The sequence below is a fragment of the Nicotiana tomentosiformis genome, chromosome 2, assembly GCF_000390325.3.
Source record: "Nicotiana tomentosiformis chromosome 2, ASM39032v3, whole genome shotgun sequence".
Taxonomy (NCBI): Eukaryota; Viridiplantae; Streptophyta; class Magnoliopsida; order Solanales; family Solanaceae; genus Nicotiana; species Nicotiana tomentosiformis.
The window spans coordinates 112,061,929-112,080,716 of NC_090813.1; the positions used below are offsets into that span (position 1 = coordinate 112,061,929).

Consider the following 18,788-nt stretch of genomic DNA (forward strand, 5'->3'; position numbering starts at 1 on the left):
GATTATTTTGAGATTTTATATATGTTGTGTGGAGTCTTGGGCTATTTGTTGAGAAATTTATTGATTCTGCTACATAGTTGAAATTTGGTTGTGGTCAGTGGCAAGTTTTGATATGAAGTGTTGTATTGTGTTGTGGTTTAAACACTCTCCTTGATGTTATTTACGCTTCCTACCTTGCTTGTTAATGATATACATGTGCTTGGTAAGGAAGAGTGTAAAGCACGAAGGGTGATGCCGTGCCATTTGAATTATATTATCATGTGAGGGAGAGTGTAAAGCACGAAGGGTGATGTCGTGCCATTTGAGAGTGTAAAGCACGAAGGGTGATGCCATTGAGAGTGTAAAGTACGAAGGGTGATGCCGTGCCATTTCATTTATATTATCAAGTGAGGATGAGAGTTTATGATGTCGTGCCATGAAGGGTGGCAAGTTTATGATGAGTATAGACTAGTCGATGCAACACCACCAACTTGGACTCAATTTTCAGAGATGTTTTGAAAGAGTTTGTTCCCCAGATTCACCGGGATGCGTGGCACACAGAGTTTGAATGGTTGCGTCAGGGGGCCATGACGGTGTCAGAATATGCCATCAGGTTCAGTGAGTTAGCCCGTCATGTACCTATCTTGGTTTGTACAATTAGAGAGCAAGTCTGCAGATTCATTGAATGGCTCAATTATGATTTTAAAATATGTATGGCTCGAGAATTGCAGGCTGACATTCCATTTCAGCAAGTAGTAGATATTGCTAGGATGCTAGAACGTGTTCGAAGTGAGGAGAAGGAGGCTAAGGAGGCCAAAAGGTCTCGGAACTCTGGAGGATTTAGTGGATTCTCCTCTGCAGATATGTCTCATCATGGCAGAGGCTCGAGCAGTCAGTCAGCCTAGTCCGCAATTCATAATACTCGTAGTACTTCAGTTAATACTTTTAGTGCACCACCGACATAGAGTTTTTACAGTGGTTATTCCAGTTATCCGGTAGAGATTCGGTATGAGCAGCTGCGCCCGCAGAGGGGTTGTTATGAGAGTGGTGATACTAGACACATCAAGAGAAATTATCCCAGACTTGGGAGGGGTGAATTTCATCAGAACACTCAGGCTACAAGCTTTATTCCAGTTAATACTCAACGTGCATAGCCATTTAGGGGTGGAGGACAGGCGGGTAGAGGGCTCCTAAGAGGTGGAGGCCCGACCTGTTGATATAATTGCTATGAATTCGCTGAGGCCGATACACCAGATGGTGTGGTTACAGGAATGGTTTAATTTATAATAAAAGGAGCACCATTCTTATTTTGATTCGATTTCGATTATCGAGGTGAGAACTCCTTTTATGCTCCTTAGATAAGTTATGTTATGTGTTTGAGGGCGGACTCTACTTCTCATTCAAGGGCGAATGATCCTAAGTGGGGGAGAATGTAACACCCCGAAAACTTTCGAAGTACTTCAGCACTATCAAGAAAGTTGATGTGTTCGTAGGCACGAGTTGCTATAGCCAGTTGAGACTAATACCGTGTATTGATGTAAAAATCAGACCTTTTGAAAATGTTTGGAGTGTAAGAAATTGATTTTAAAGTTTATAAGTGTGGATAAAAGAAATAACTTCCACTGAGATGGTGTTGTCGGACTCCTATTAAATTTACGGTGACATAGAATCACCCACGAGTATGTGTGTAAGAATACACTCAGTAATTGAATATCCTTAGAAAGATTCTTGGCACGTTCAAGGACGAACGTATGTTTAAGAGGTAGAGAATGTAACGACTCGACTTGTTATTTTAAGAATTAACGCCTCGTTTAGTGACTTAAGGTCTCGAGCAGCTTCGTAATATGTATTATGACCCGCGGGAGTGGTCGAGTTTAATTTTCGGAAGATTTGGAAATAAATTTAAAGAACAATTCTCATTTTTGAAGCTTAAATGAAAAGGGTTGTCCGGAGAGTTGACTTTTGAGCAAACGACCCACCCCGGAATGGAATTTTGATGATGTCAATAGTTTCGTATGGTGATTTCGGACTTAGGCGTATATCCAGATTTGGATTTGGAAGTTCGTAGTACAATTCGACGCATTTTGGCAAAAGTTGGAAAATAGAAGATTTTTGAAAAGTTCGACTGAAGGTTGAATTTTTGATAATGAGGTTGGATTTTGATTCCGGAAATTGAAATAACTCCATTACGTAATTTATGACTTGTGTGCAAAATTTGAAGTCATTCTGGATTGATTTAATACGTTTCAGTGCAAAATATAGAAGTTGAAAGATTTAAAAACTCATAATTCGATTCGATGCGCGATTCGTAATTTCGGCATTGTTTGACGTGGTTTGAAGCCTCGACTAAGTTTGTATTGTATTTTGGGACATGTTTGTATATTTGGTTAAGGTCCTGAGGGCCTCGGGTAGATTTCGGAAGGTTAACAGAGCAATTTGGACTTGAAGGAAACTGCTGGAAAATGGCAGCAGCTGGTGGAATCGCTTTTGCGATGCCAGGGCCGCAGAAGCGAAGATGGAAAGGGCATGGTAGTAGTCGCAGGTGAGAAGAAATTTTCGCACCTGCGGAAGCGCAGAAGCGGAAACGGACGACGCAGGAGCGACTGCTTTCGCAGATGCGCATATTGCATCGCACCTGCGAATGCGCAGAAGCGGAGAGGAATACGCATGTGCGATGGGGTTGTTGGCAGTGGTCTGTCGCAGAAGCGAGAAGGGTTTCACAAAAGCGGCTTCGAAAAAGAAAAAATATTGTCCGCAAGTGCGGAGCCTGGACAGAATCATAAGGACCAAAAATGGTCATTTCGCCATTTTCGTTTTGAATTTTTGGAGCTCGGATTTGGGCGATTTCTGGAGGGATTTTTCACAAGCTTGGTTGGGGTAAGTGTTCTATATCCTAAAGTGTTTATATTTCATGAATCTATGATTATATTCATCGTTTAATTTAGATTTTTATGGAAGAAATCAAGATTTTGGCAAAATCTTCCAAAAATAAAAATTTAAGATTTGGAGGTTGAGTTGTTATTGGAATAGGATAAAATTGGTATGATTGGACTCGTATCGTAATGGGTGTTCGTATTTCGTAAAAATTATGTCGGGTTCCGATAGGCGGGCGCCGCGTTGACTTTGAATGACTTTTTAGAATATAATTTTAAGTCAACGTTTTATTATCCGGAATTATTTTCGATGAATTTTAATGAAGTTGTACAATTAATTTGGATAGATTTGAGTTGTACGGAGGTCAATTCAAGCAAGAAGGTGATTTTGGAATATCAGCATAACTTCTAAAAGATAAGTATCTTGCCTAACCTTGAGTGGGGGAATTACCCCTTAGACATTGAGTCTTATGTGAAAATTGTGTGATTGGAAGCCGTGTATGCGAGGTGACGATTACGTACTCGGGATTATATGTGCAAATTTTATTGGTTTAAAGTTTTAGGTATTTTTATGTATTAAATTGGATAATTGTTGGCATTTAGTAAATCCTTGAATTATCATGCCTCATTCCTTATTTGTCAAGTTTGTATTTTATATAATAATTTGGTGTTATTGTCACTTAGATTTTATGTGAATTCTGTGTGTTTGTTGATTTGATATTTTTCTTGGAATTAAATTAATGATAGAATCCTTATCTGTAATTATTTAATAAATAAGTTTAAATTGAGGAGTTAATATAATTATCAAGAATTTGGATTAATGAAGGTGTTGCCATATACTAAGTATTTTCACCTCTGTTGATTGTTTTGAGGTTTAATATACGTTGTGTGGAATCTTGGGCTATTTGTTGAGAAATTTATTGATTCTGCTATATAGTTGGAATTTGATTGTGGTTAGTGGCAAATTGTGATATGAATTATTGTATTATGTTGTGGTTTAAACACTCCCCTTGATGTTATTTATACTTCATACCTTGCTTGTTAATGATATACATGTGCTTGGTAAGGAAGAGTGTAAAGCACGAAGGGTGATGCCGTGCCATTTGAATTATATTATCATGTGAGAGAGAGTGTATAGTACGAAGGGTGATGCCGTACCATTTGAGAGTGTAAATCACGAAGGGTGATGCCGTGCCATTTTCATTTATATTATCAGGTGAGGATGAGAGCAAAAGCACGAAGGGTGATGCCGTACCATTATTTTTATATTATCATATAATCATGGCACAAAGGGTGTTTCCGTGCAGGCGAGGAGGAGAGATATACATTATATTGTGATATCGTTTTGTTGTGTATATATTCATGCCTTTATCTTGAGATGTTATTGTGCACCTATGTTTTCCATCTGACTTGTAGTCGTTGTTGATTCCTGTGTGCCTCCACTTTATTTCTTTTATTGTTAATTTGTTATTGGCATTTCTCCCACCTAGTTGGTACTGTTATATGTATACACGGTGAGAAAGATATAAATGCACGAAGGGTATTGCCGTACCAATTGATTTGATCTATCTATATATATATATATATATATATATATATATATATATATATATATATATATATATATATATATATATTAGGTGAGAATGAGACAAGTGCACGAAGGTATTGACGTGCCATTTGATGTGATATGTTGAATATATTTCTCACGCCAGGAAAGTTAAATGAGGTGTCACATGATGACTGTTATTTGAAAGATTATGTTAGAAAGATATTTATTTGAAAGAATTATATTAGAAAGATATTTACTTGAAAGAAGTATATTTGAAAGATATTTACTTGAAAGAATTATATTTGAAAGATATTTACTTGAAAGAATTATATTTGAAAGATATTTACTTGAAATAATTATATTCGGAAGAAATTTATTTGAAAGAATTATATTCGAACGATATTTATTTGAAAGAATTATAATGGAAAGATATTTATTTGAAAGAATTATATTCGAAAGATATTTATTTGAAAGAATTATAATGTAAAGATATTTATTTGAAGGAAGTATATTTGAAATATATTTATTGAAAATGATTATATTTTAGAGACTTTTATTGAAAAACTTATAGATAAAAGATGTATATTTTTAAGGACTTGATTAATTGGTTATACTTGTACTCATTATTTGTTGAACAATATTAATGGTGTTCTTGTTGCCCTGTTGTGTATATCACTAGTTGATTAATGTTGCCATCATTGTTATTTGTTTCTTATTATTTTTGTATACTATATTGCTTAGGTTATTAGACTAGTGAGTGTCTTGACTGTACCTCGTCACTACTCCACTGAGGTTAGTTTTGATACTTACTAGGTACCGACTGTGGTGTACTCATACTATACTTCTACACATTTTTATGCAGAGCCAGATATTGGAGATATCGGACTTGGACAAAGTTAGAGTGTGATCGCAAGGATTCAAGGTAGAGTTGCTTGGTCGTCGCAGTCCCTTGGAGTCTTTTCATTTTTATTGTACTGTTAATTTCCTATCCGAACAGTATTGTACATTCGGTTCTCGAGATCATTCCATGTATTCAGCTAGAGTTCGTGACTCAGTATTACCAGTCTTGGGAGGTTGTTTGTTGAATATTTCCGTTGTTAGTGTTGACACTTGCATTGAATAAAAAAAATGGCTTGAATTGTTATTATAATATGCTTACTTATTCTTAGAGATTAAGTGCCATCACGACGCATGTGGTGGGAATTTGGGTAGTGACAAATAAATACAGTAAAATACAATTGAATACACTACTGCCTATCATTCAAATATTGAAGAATATAGCTGGATCATAACAGAGATTTAAAACCATTGAATTATGTTGAATATAGCAGGGATATATATAAGTATAATACAACTATAAAAATACATAATAGAAGTATATGGATGATTATTAATACATAAATACAACATAATATATGAATTAATAGCATAACTTAAATAATGTTATGGTTTCATTCATTAACATCTTAAAAACAAAATACATTAATATATTAAAAAATAACAAATGTTGAGTAAAACCATGATGTATTCAGTGATAACCTGCAAATACAATTCGATTTACAGAAAACTATTCTAAAACTATCTTTACAAAAGTATTCGAAGCTGTTATTTACCTAAAAATATTTGCGGGTGCTTCATTATCGCTTATGGCATCAGCATCTATCTTCCGCATAGCATAGTCCCAAAGGAGGGCAGCATATCTTTGACGGAGTAAATTGGCATCAAAGGTTGTTTGTGAAACCAATCCATAAGTGCTCAAATACTCTGCGTATGCTGTGACATACAACCCACAATCCCTGGAAAAAGAAGATTGTCACAGTTAAATACAATTCATATATATAAGATTATAAAGTTATGTTGAATACATAATTCAGTCATGAAATACAACATAATGCATTGATATTTACCACAAAAATTATGAGTTATGGTAATGATTGTTGTTTTAAATACAACAGAATACGGTTGGCTTGAGAATACATATGAATACATTTAGGGTGAATACATAACTAAATACAGAACAACTGGTGTATTTAAAAATATTGTTGAATGAACTAAAATATATATAAATACATCTAACTACAACAGTCTAAAATCACTGTAAAAAGTAAAAATTAGTGTAGAAAATATCGAATACATATAAATACATCTACATACAAGAAGATACAACCACTGTACAAGCTAATAATCAATGTATGAGGACTCGAATACATATAAATATATCTACAATTATCTTATCGTTATGTGTTTCCGAGCTAGTTCCTATAAAGACATCTTTTCCCTTACTCCCTGAAGCATCACCCATGAGCTTTTTTCTCTTGTCCATATCAGGAAGTGTTGATTTTTTCGAAGATTTCTCAACTTGACCTTATTTCGTAGAGTCATCGTGTATTTTTGTTCTCCTTCTGGCTTCAGTGGTTACTAATGAACCTGCAAATACTGGTTCCACTTGAGCGATTTGCAAATCGAAAGATGGCCCATCGAAATTTAGTGCTTTGGTGGGTATACCTCTGGTAACCTTCTTCTGGGTTGTTGAATCAGCCATTGAAGAGGAAATTTCAAGTTTTTTGGTGAAAACTAAACAATGGTGAATATTTTTTTAAAAAAATATTAAAGAGAAAAAGAAGAAGTTTTAACCGGCCAAAAGCTAAAAACTTTAATACTTACTACAACTTTTTGGAGCAAAAGAAATTAAAAATTGAGGAAGACAATGGCGCTGATAAAGGAGAATCGTGCTTCAACAATGGGGAGGACAATGCTGTGAGAGAGAGAACGTGGAGAGAAAATTAAGAATTTTGTGAAAGAATTTTGTGGAGAGAGAACTGTGCGGTAATTTAGTGAGAGAATATACTGAAAGAATGTGAGAGAAAAATATTAGACACCGTATTTTATGGCTTAACCGTAAGGAGTGACCATAAATATATATTTTGCTATAAAAACTAAAAGAAAGCTATATAAAATAATATTTTAAAAGAGTTTTTATTTATAATAAATAGGGCGTAAAGCTTTGCTATAGGAGGTAAAATTTCTTTTTTTTTAAATTTTATTTTGCATTTTGTTGTTACTAGTAGTAGCAGGGATTGAGTTCGATTCATGCTCGGAATAATAGTTTTCCTAATAATATTTCAACTAGTAATTTCCTCACTATTTTCTTTTCGACAGATATTATTGGGGTGGTCATGGTTTGGTTTGATCTTCATCTTAAAACCAAACAAGATATATGAGCTTAATAAATCTTCATTAGTAAAACTAAAGGACAGACATTGAAATAACGAATCTGCCGAGATTAGTTACATAATGTATTACATCTCAAGCAAAGATAACGAATCTGCCTAGACTTATTCTAAAAGAAAAAATATATAAATTTTATATACTCAAGAAAAAAAATATCCATATGTCAATTGGGTTTGATTTTTTCTTGTTCATTACCAAACTAAATTAGACGAAGTACATGTTGATTTTTTAAATTGGTATGACTCGAATTTTCAGTTGAATTCAATCTTTTTGTTTTTGTTGAAACTCTACATATTATCATTGGATATATCTGAATCATGGAAAAGAAAAAGAAAAACATACCTGAATCGATCAAATGATAGACTTTTTAGAACACAGTTATTCTCCAGTACACTAATCTTTAATAGTGTTGATGAAGTTATTGAAGAGAATAGGGTATACAAATAAAACCGACAAACAGCACCAACCCGATAATTCGAGTCAAATCGAGAAAAAAAATTCGGCTATGATTTGATTTGATTGGTTTGGTGTTGAAAATAAAAATCCGACGATAATTGGTTTGATTTGGTTTTAACTAAAAAAAGTCAAATCGAAACCAAACAAACCTGACATTATATGTATAAAAGTTTTAAATATATTTAATACATGAAAATATTTATTGTAGTGTAGTTTATAAATATTTCTTAAGCTTTTTCATAATTTTATCTTTTAACGTATTATTTTAAGCTTTGACTTATAATTTTTGGATGCTCCAATAAATTTTATAGTCCATAAATATTAGTAACTCAAATAAATCCTAAACCAAAATCAATTCAATACTAATGATAATAAAAGATATTTAATTCAATTGTACTATGAATGAAAATAGTGTTAGGATATCTATTTTTTAGTTTTTTCATGGTTTAGATAAAATACATAATTTATTTTTCTTTTAGTGTTTAGTCATGTAAATAATAGTACTTATTGGTCGTACTTATTTTAGCAACTTATTAGTAATTTTAAATTATGTTTGTTTTCATTATGGCTTATTAATAATATTTATTTTATACGATTTTCTCATCTTTATTGTTGAATATTTTAGTACAATGCCATGAATCATCTCATATCTATGTTATTTTATTAAAAAACATCTTATATAGTTCTGTCTTACTAGGATGAAAGAAATATTTGGAACACAAATTCTATATTTTGCACTACGAAGACTTTATGAAAAAAACCCGAAACAACCTAAAAACCCAAAAAATTCGAGATTTAAAAATCCGACTTTTATTGGTTTGGTTTGGTCTTTCGATTTAATAACCCGATATAATTAATTTGGTTTGATAATTAAAAAATCTGAACCAACCCGACATATGTATCACCTAAAAGAGACTATGGGCCACCAGAGGCTGGGCCCTAGCCATTCCCGCTTGCCTGCCATAGTCCCTCTTCTGTATAAAGAGATCAACTTCATTGTCAAATCAAAACTGTCACATATGCACTAGCAATAGAATACTTCTTTTTAATGTACAACATTTTTGACCTGCCACAAGATGTTCACTTGCCTTTGTATAAGTAGTAGAAATTTTTATAAACATTAGACTTAATTTGATTGCAGAAACAGTAAATTAGAGTTTTATCAATTGAATTTTTTTTAAATTACTATTTAAGTAAATTTGAAATAATGTATATAACATAACAATTTTAGCGAACAATGTTAAATATATTTAGAATAAAAGAGTGCATATACATATAAATATAATATGCTTTAGTTGACAATAGAAACAATTGATATGAGGTGAGAAGAAAGTGCTTTCACGGCTGTTTGACAAGAGTTTATTGGACCACAGAAGGCGGGAGTCGTAACAAGTCCTTTTCTATTCTAAATGGACCAGATATAATATAAGTAACTAATTACATGTAAAAATAGTGGTAGAAATTAATGGAATGTGTCCACAGCTCCTTCCAGCACCGTGCCTACCTTCCTGCCCGGGCAATTTTATTTACAAATAATTCTAGCTTTAACCTTGGAAGAAAAGGCATCAACTACACTATTAAATTGAGGAAAGAAATTTCTCCGGTTTGAATGAAAGGGGAAACTTGGATTCTCTGCCTCCAATTGGTACCAAGTAATACTTGAAAAAGAGAAAAAAGAGGCAATTGATCAAATGTGAAATGTGAAATGTGAATCGGAATGCTTTCACATAGAGACTCGTGAGCTCATATTCTACTACATCAAATTATTGGGTACCTGTCAAACTCAGTAACAAAACTATGTAGGGTGTCCATATATATATTTAAAAATCGATTAAACTGATGTATCGTATCGAATCGAATTTTAAGTTTTTTTAATAAAATTATAAATTTTTATATAAATCTATAACCGTATCAATAATTATGGTAGATTTTTTATTTTATGAAAATAAACCGAAAAAATATCGAACCGTACCGAATAAATTTACAATGTGAACAATATATTTATATATTAAGTTTAAAAATAATAAAGTATTAAATTTTTTCTTGAGCCTTGGAATTATGAAACTGTTACAAGTCAACAAGTAATTAAACTCAAAATCATAATACTCAAACATATTATGCTACTCCTATTAAAACAAAATTATTTCCGGCATGTTCACTAGCAAGACACAAGGTATTGTAGCGATTATGAGTAGCAAACTATAATGTATTAAAGATGTTTCCTTTTGTATGATTTTGATTTATCTTTTTGGATATTTAATCTTCTATAGACTTTATTCTTGAATCCCAACTTAGTTAATATTTTTTCACTCATGTGATTTATATTGTTTTTGTATTTGCTTGGTTTCTTTTACGCTGATGTAGAATAGTTGATGGATCTATATTCTAGCCATCTTTCATATTTTCTTAATTCATCACCTTTTAAACTGTAAAAATGTCTAGAGAGCATTGCTAAGTCCTATAAAAGTACGTATGTTATTGCATTCTACTTCTACTAGTGACTTTACATGACATTAAAAAAAATTACCGAAAATTTAACGAACCGTACCGATACCAAAGAGAAACCGACATGATTGACACGGTTTCGAAAAGTCTAATTTTGATTATACATAATAGAATAACCGAAAAATTGGTATGATACAAAATTAAAAAATAACGGACCGATTGAACCATTGACACCCCTAACTGTTAGCATGTGGAAACGCGCTGTTCCCAAAAGATAATCCAATCACTAGGGCCCCACTCAAAAAAACTAAAATTGTGCCATTTGTGTCAACAGGACCTGTTGAAAATCTTATATGGGGCTGTTCTTTTATGTTCTTTCCACATAGGGTTAACCAACCTCCTCAGCAGACTAACACCATTTAGTCAGTCGTTTTGTAGTTCAACAACCAAAGAAAGAAGCAGCCCATCCAGAGATGGGTTCCACACAAATATTATGAAACTAAAAGTTAGAAATGAAGAAAATATCATTGATAACAAATAACAAAATTCAATCAAAGAGTAAAGTTCCACAGTCAACGAAGGTGCCTACTGTTTAAGGTTCTTTAAGGTCCACCTAAAATGTTTCCCACTTACAGAAAATTATCTGTTTTTCTTCTGTGGTTCAAACCTCTGAAGAGTTTTGACTCGGACACTTCGCTTTTCCATGTAACATTTGAACCATATTATCTAGCAGAATGATCTCTGCAATGTCTTTTTCGCTGATGAAGTTTCCTATAAGTTTGTAGATTTACATAGATATCCTAGATTCTGACATACTGTGTATGGTTGGGAACCGCAATTAATATAAGTTTGCCTCGATGAGCAGATCCTTTGAAAGAAGGGACAGACTATGATTCTTGCTAGTAAAAATGCATACAGTTAACTAAGATGGGTACATGTCAGCCTTCCATTTCGTTGGCCCGCTTTACTTGAAGGGCCGCTCTTACTACATTTCCCCTTGTTATTATTCCCACCTTCATTAAACAACAGTTGATTGATTAAAAAATCACTTGCTAGAGAAGATGCAACCAAACAAAGCTTGAGGAGCTTACCAGCTTACCATCACCATCTACCACAGGAAGCCGACGATATTTCGTTTTCAGTAAAAGTCTGACAGTGAAAGAAAGAAATACATTAAACGGTTTGCTGTCTCATCCAATAAAAAGCAAGAAAACATGTAACGTGAACGGAAGGAACATAGTAATAAATAAATGACAGAACCTTGCTGCATCCTCAAGATTGGTAGATTCACGAACTACTAATGGAGCAAGTGACATCAGATCACCAACCACTTTCCCTTTGGTCTTACCTAGCAACTTTTGAATCTCATTGAATGTCTGCAATTATTATTCAGAATGAGACAAAGCTTGATTAGCTTTGAGATACTGTGTGATGCAGTTAATATGATACATAATCAAGTGCATTTTCACTGTTCTTCCACACAGCAAAAAGATGACAAGCTAACTCCAAGTGAGCCACCCCATTTATTAATACCATTACAAGGACGCCCAAAGGCCTGAAAAATTGCTTTTACGGGAGTGAACCGAAGGTAGTCTAGGGTAAAAGGTTTATCTTTGGGGAAGCAGACCCAACATTTGGACAACAGGAAACATGGAGCATCTAGTCAAAAAATATCATCTACTTTCATTTCATGTGACACTATTTTTTAGTAGTCCGTTGTAGAAAGAATGACACCTCTCTATATTTGAAAGCAATTTTAAGTTCAAAATTTTCATTTACCCAAGATAGCATGTTTTTAATTATAACCACAAAAATGTCATGGAAGGTTTAAGATTACAAGTTTTCCCGAAACTCCATGCCGAATCAAACCGTAGTAAGAGGATGAACTCAGTACGACCATAGAAGCTAATCAGCAGACAGATCATTATGAGATTGGAAATAGGATAGATGCATTATTAGATACGACAGCAAAACCCAGAGGCAGTTCAGTAGGTTTCATAAGCCATTAATTACATCTTACAAATAACAGGCCTTTTTTTCTGAATTCAATGCCACAAACACCTAAACTGCACAAAGTTGACTTCATGTGATATGTTAGCAGTCGGGAGCATCCATATGCAAGATCAGTGTGCAACGATGAAGTCCACATATTGAATTCTTGTAGTTGAAATAGGAATATTTAAGGCACTCATGTGAGGCAAACGTTTTAATGAAATGGCCAACTTCTGAAGTTGGTGACTGAAAACCCATCCAATGTTTCCTCCTCTTATCCCCCCCCCCCCCCCCCCCCCACACACACACAAAAGGAGAAAAAGGAAAAGGTGAAAGAGAGAATATCCACCTTTCACTACAGAGATATTCAAGTCTTCTACGTAGAAATCACAATCTTATCAAATATTTGTAAAGGATTTCATGCCTAAAATAAAAATTCTATGGAATTAGCACCGTCAATTATTTTTACAAAAGTATGTACTCCATAAACAGTACAAGGGCATTAAAATTTTCTTACTTTCCAATTGCTGTCTACTTCAGGAAACATGTCTGCATCAGCTGTTCCTGTACCTAAGAAAAGTATTTGGACAATTAACATCATATCAGTATTTTAGTATATCAGTTTAATCAAATGGAGAAGGGGAATACAGAAAAAGTGGAGGATTAACAAACCCACCAGAAAAGAGAAGAAAAGATATAAAAGTTCCATTCGTCCATCTTTATCAAGAACACCAACTTGCTAGCAGCTCAAATGCTAATTTCTTAATGATTACTCAACTAATGGGATAAAAAATTCAATCTTGAACAATCCAAACTGGACTTAATGTTAGGGGACTATGTTGTAACTGTTAACTGTTAAGCCTATTCTTTCATGCCCCACATCCACAGAATCAAGTTGTTGTGATGCCCGTAAAAATCAATTACTCCTCTTGCATAAATAAATTAGTTCTCCATATAAGAATTTTTCTAGGCAGCAAGAATGAATCTTTTCAGGAAATTCCATTTTCAGATAACCAAAATCTAAGGAAGTAGATGTAGAAAAGAAGAAAAAAACAATTGCTCCTTTTATCATTCGACCACTGCCTGAGATTGGGGTTCTAAGCTGGTGCAGTAGTGACATGTTTTCTTGCCATGGCTAATTAAAGGGGACAGAGCAAATAGTGCACAGTACACCAAGAGAGAACTAATTGTGCCTTTGGAAAGATTGCTTTCAAGGCAAGAATGATATCAAAGTGGAAAACAAAATACAGGATAAATGAAATATAAGATGAACATGTGGAATGGGAATGCACTATACCTTCACAAGGGGTAAAACAAACAACATATTCTTAATCCAAATAAACTTTCAGTACTGGATTATGTTATCCAAATAAAGAGAGAAGATAAGCCTCAGAGAGGTTTTCAATAGGATTTCGGCTCGAGTTATAAAAGGTCCCAAAGCATTTCAAGCACAATAAGGAATTAGGGAAATCTTAGTTTATTTTTCACCTTATAACCAGAAGGGCTTAATTTGAACAGACCAAGTTTTTACTAGAACTTTGGCTATAGTTCATAAAGATCCAAAGTAAAATAACGAATTAGGAAACCATAATTTATTTTCAACTTATAACCATAAAGTAAGGCTAACAACATATTTAAACACACTCTGTTTATAACTAAGTGAGTAAAACCTCAAATATGATAACAACATATTTAAACACTGCAAGAAAAAAGATTTAGAATTTGTTCCTGTTTGACAGACATTCCAAGTCACAAATATTATGCCACAATATTCGAGGTATAAGAAAGTTCACCACTAAGATAGGTGGGATCTAACTAGAGAGACATGTAATTGGTACATGTTCACGAAGGAAAAAAAAGAAGAGATGCACTATACTCATCTCGAACATAAAGCTTGCCTGGAGTATGAAGGCAAACAAATTATGGAAGAGTTTAGAATCCGAAAACTTAAAATCTAAACATTGTCTGTAGACGGGTATAGTGGACTGTATTCCATTTCTCCATATGCCAGTCCCCAGCAAACACACCAGTTACTTGCCAAACACGTTAAAGGTTTCAACGAAAACGGTCCAGAAAAAAATATTGGCCAAATACCGATAGAATTTGTTGTAATCTCCGCATGAAAATCATCATAGCATCACAATTTAGGAAAATTTACCTGATATAGAGTCGAGCGCCAATAGATCATAGTCAGAAACAAGACCAACCTGTACCAAGAAAGAGCTTCTGACTTTTGAGTGTTTGATGAGACAAAATAATATTACTCTTAGCACATCTTTGAACTGAATATCCTGAATCAAATCTATAGAGAAGTGGCCATACCTTTCGCATTATAGTACTGCAATTACATATTGCATTATTCAGTTAATAAATTTCTCATAATTAATAGTTTTGATGCATACTAGGTATCGGATAAAAGGATCATCCACTAAATATTTGATTTACCAAAAGTGGATGGAAACCATACAAGCTAGAGAAGAAATTCCTATTAGTATGCAGTCAAAATATTTTAAGTAATAAGCTGTCAAAACAAAAGAACTTTTCTACAGACACCTGTTGCCAGAAGACACTATAGCATTAGATTTACTTTACCAATATTTTAAAAATAGATTCCTGTTGTCATCTTATAAAGTAACAAAGGAGAAGAGGAATTAAAAAAATATTAGTTGCCATAAGAATTTTTAGCATTAGCTTTTCCTTACCTGCTTTGTGGTTTGAAACATGATTCATTCACAGATATAAGCCAGAAAAGCAAACATGTGATTGCACATTAAATCAGAAGAAGAAAATATCTCCCCAGCAAAAGCTTTTGATGTACTAATTCATTTGGATGGTAGCTATAAGCCTATAAATATCCATTCACAAATATAAGCCAGAAAAGAAAACATGTGATTGCACACTAAATGAGAAGAAGATAACATCTCCCAAGTAAAGCTTTTGATGTACTAATTAATTTGGATGGTGGCTATAAGCCTATAACAGATCAACAAATTTTATGACTTAAAATATTTTAATGTAACATGTCAAGAGAAGCATGTATCATGTGTGAGAGCTAAAGCACATGAATTAGTCTCTAGTATGTTTATCATATTATTAACTAAGAGCTTGTTGATTAGAATATGATGCTAATTAAAAATCTATCCTAATGGTCATGCGCAATCACATGCACAGCAACTACTATACTAAAAGTTCCAGAGTAGTAACTAGATGATCTATTTTTAACATTCGTGAAAATTCCCCCATCATTGTAAATAACTAGCTTAGCTGTCTAATAAACAAAAGTTATGTGCTGTGTCATAGTAATCTATATGGGTTTGATATGCTAAATTATCTTCTGTGTTTAACAAACTTCAGTTTGCACAAGATAGACACTTAAAGAAGTTAAAGGTTCCTAATGCCCAGCTTTGATGATATTAATTCAACTGAAACTTAATGGCAAATTAGCTTTCAGGTATGAAGTTAGTTTAAGAGATGTTCATAAGTGCTACATAAGCTGGGAAAGAGTCATTGAATAAGGGGTAATTACACTCAATAAAGTGGGATCTACACTGGATATAGCAGCTAACATTGCAAATCAGAACTTACCAATTTCCAGTTATCATCAATTACAGGGAAACCAGTGATTCTGTGTTCCACTAGAGCTTCCAAGGCTGTTGCAGGAACTATCATGTATCAGATATCGACTTCATGTATAGCAAGTAAAGATGAAATTTGAGCACAAAAATACCTTCATCTACTGATGTTGTGGGCTTTACCACATGTAACTCCTCTTTTCTAGTCATGAAATCACCTACTGTATAGACACCATTTCTGGGCTGCCACAAGTGGAAAAGCTTATGATTTGGTGGACATTCATGGGGAAAAGGAACTTCTTGATGCAATGGATAAATCATTTATAGTTAACTTTCGAAAACAAAGGGCTCTCCGAGAGAAACAGATCCAAGACATTTAGCACCAAGTTTTGTTCAAGCAACAACTCGTGAGCAAGATATTCACATGAGGAGCCAATACATATTGATCTCTCTGTCCCGAAACTTTAATCCATGTCTGCTCCCAAGGGTCAAATAAATAAATCTTTGAATAAGACATTTAAACGTATTCTGGTCTTTCTGAAATAAAATGCCATTTATAATGCTTTCAGTGCAGTTCCTAAATATCTAATTTTATTTTTCTAAATACCTATATCTCTTTTTCAGTGAAAGCAATAGCAAAAAGTTACATGGTTCCTCCACATTCAGTTATGTTGCACATATTTCAAATTTGAACCATGCCAAATTGCAACCTTACCTTTTCTTCTCTACCTCAATCCATAGGTTGAGGCTACCTTCAAATTAATCTGGATTAAAATACATACCAAGAAACTATGACTACAAAATTGTACTAACCTTGGGAATATTCACTTTGGCCAAGAATTTTGTCAAATAACGTTAAAAATGCTTGAGTTCAATTGCTACATTTCCCATGGAGCGCCTCTCTCAATCAAATGAGATTGAATGCAGTTTCCCTTTTGTCACAACTTTTAGACTTAAGAGCGAGGGTAAGGGAATGCAAAGCTCTGTTGAGTTTTTACTCTTTAAGTCAGTTTATCACTATTCAAACTTTTAAGGATCCCTTGAATGCCATATAATAAATTATTGCCAAAGGTTTTGACCTTGTGAATTTCTGTTCATTTTTATATTATGTATATTTCCGCCTTGGAATTAAATCGAATTTTTCCAAAAGGTCCATCTAATACAATGTTGAAGAGTGAAGAAGAAGAAGAAGACTAACAGGCAAGTAATATCATTTTAAAGAAGAAGAAGAAGAAGAAGAAGAAGAAGAAGAAGAAGAAGACTAACAGGCAAGTAATATCATTTTAAATCATAATCTAATTTATATCAAGCACCCTGCTTTAACTTACCACATGTAAATGAATAGCCAAACCTTTACCACATCAAGTAGAAGTCAATCCAAAATTTGAAGGTCAAGCTTAATTTTATGCATTTTGACTTTATTAGCATAACTGAAAAAAGAGTTAAGGGATTGTCAATTTTAGACAGAGGAAGCACTACAGTTTACTTACCTTTTTTATTCACGCACTTTTCAAAAAGCATGAATGCCTGTTAACTAAATCCACCTATGCAGAAAGTAACCATGTAGCTTTAAGCTTTCACATATAGAATAACTTTTAAAGTTCATTAATAGTTAATTATTTAATGATAATGATTGATCGACTTCATGTTCATGTCTCAGTTTTAATTAATAAATCACAATTTTTAATTTAAATTATAAGTATAATCATAACCAGCACATAATTTAAGAGTCATTTTATCACTTCACAATGAGTTAAGTTTTAACTTTTAAGTGCTTAAGAAGTTTATCAAATACTCCAAACCTTTAGCCTTCTAGAAACTTCAAATCCTATAATTCGTATGTGCCGGTGAAGATATGCCAAATTACTATATAAGTACATTCAAAGAGAATAGAGTTGCTTAAATTAAGTTAAGCTAGCCTAAGCTAAGAGTTCAATCAGGATTGTAGAATTGGATAAGGAAGCAAACCGGGACAGAATTGGTCGTCAAAGTGTTGGCTGCAGCAAGGCAAAAGGTCTCGCGAGAGTCCGAAAGGCGTACCGGCAGGAAACATTTAGAGGAAGCAGCAAGTTTGTGGCTAGGCAGAGATAAGAGCAGGCAAGGCAGCTGGTGGTGGAATGCGGCGGATGCGCGGTGGAGACAGAGTCCAGACGGCGATATAGACGCCATCGACGGGAGAAGAAAATGACAACTAACAGAGAGAAGATGTGGAAGTGAAGATGCAGCAGTAATGGCTTCGACGGAAATAGCGAAGCCAGTACTTAGTAAGCAGACGCGTATGGCTTCGTCACTCGTCAGGTAGTTATTTTTTGATACTCTAGAGGCATCTAAACTTGAACCTTCGAATTGGTGCTCTCACGGAAAAATATTTTCATTCTACTCCCTGGAGTTTGTTTTATTTACCAGACAGGCACATACTGTTGAAATGGGATTATTCTAACTTGTTATTCAAACCTGATTTAAGTTATATGCTCTAATCTATACTACAATTAAAAGCAGAAAGGTACTATCGAAATATTATTCATGTTGGATATAATTATAATTTTAATTACTTTTTTTCTTCAAATAAAAATAAAAAAAGCTAATTGTCCATGTTTGGGATTCTTGCCTACGCGTTTTACGTCCCTTTTGTATTCGTTTTGGATTCCAATTCCATTATCTCTTTAGTCTTAGTTTATGATTCAATTT

The 18,788-nt window shown here is 33.7% G+C and overlaps 2 protein-coding genes across 3 annotated transcripts; one reads left to right on the plus strand and one right to left on the minus strand.

Moving 5' to 3' along the window:
- The first annotated feature begins 566 nt into the window (after nt 1-566).
- On the plus strand, nt 567-884 carry LOC138905407 (uncharacterized). The gene has a single exon (XM_070193931.1). The coding sequence runs from the start codon at nt 567-569 to the stop codon at nt 882-884; it is 318 nt and encodes a 105-aa protein (XP_070050032.1).
- An 8,866-nt stretch (nt 885-9,750) lies between these two features.
- On the minus strand, nt 9,751-18,465 carry LOC104095490 (CBS domain-containing protein CBSX1, chloroplastic-like). 2 transcript variants are annotated; one of them, XM_070195971.1, is made up of 8 exons: nt 18,069-18,465; nt 16,256-16,343; nt 16,114-16,178; nt 14,687-14,735; nt 13,046-13,098; nt 11,797-11,912; nt 11,636-11,685; nt 9,751-9,865 (listed from the first exon to the last, which is right to left on the minus strand). In XM_070195971.1, the coding sequence occupies exons 1-8, from the start codon at nt 18,267-18,269 to the stop codon at nt 9,855-9,857; spliced, it is 633 nt and encodes a 210-aa protein (XP_070052072.1). In that variant the 5' UTR covers nt 18,270-18,465; the 3' UTR covers nt 9,751-9,854. The 2 variants fall into 2 exon arrangements, with proteins under 2 accessions (XP_070052072.1, XP_009599924.1); XM_009601629.4 differs by lacking the exon at nt 9,751-9,865 and adding an exon at nt 11,043-11,549 and having other exon boundaries at nt 11,628-11,685; nt 18,069-18,456.
- Nucleotides 18,466-18,788: the final 323 nt, after the last annotated feature.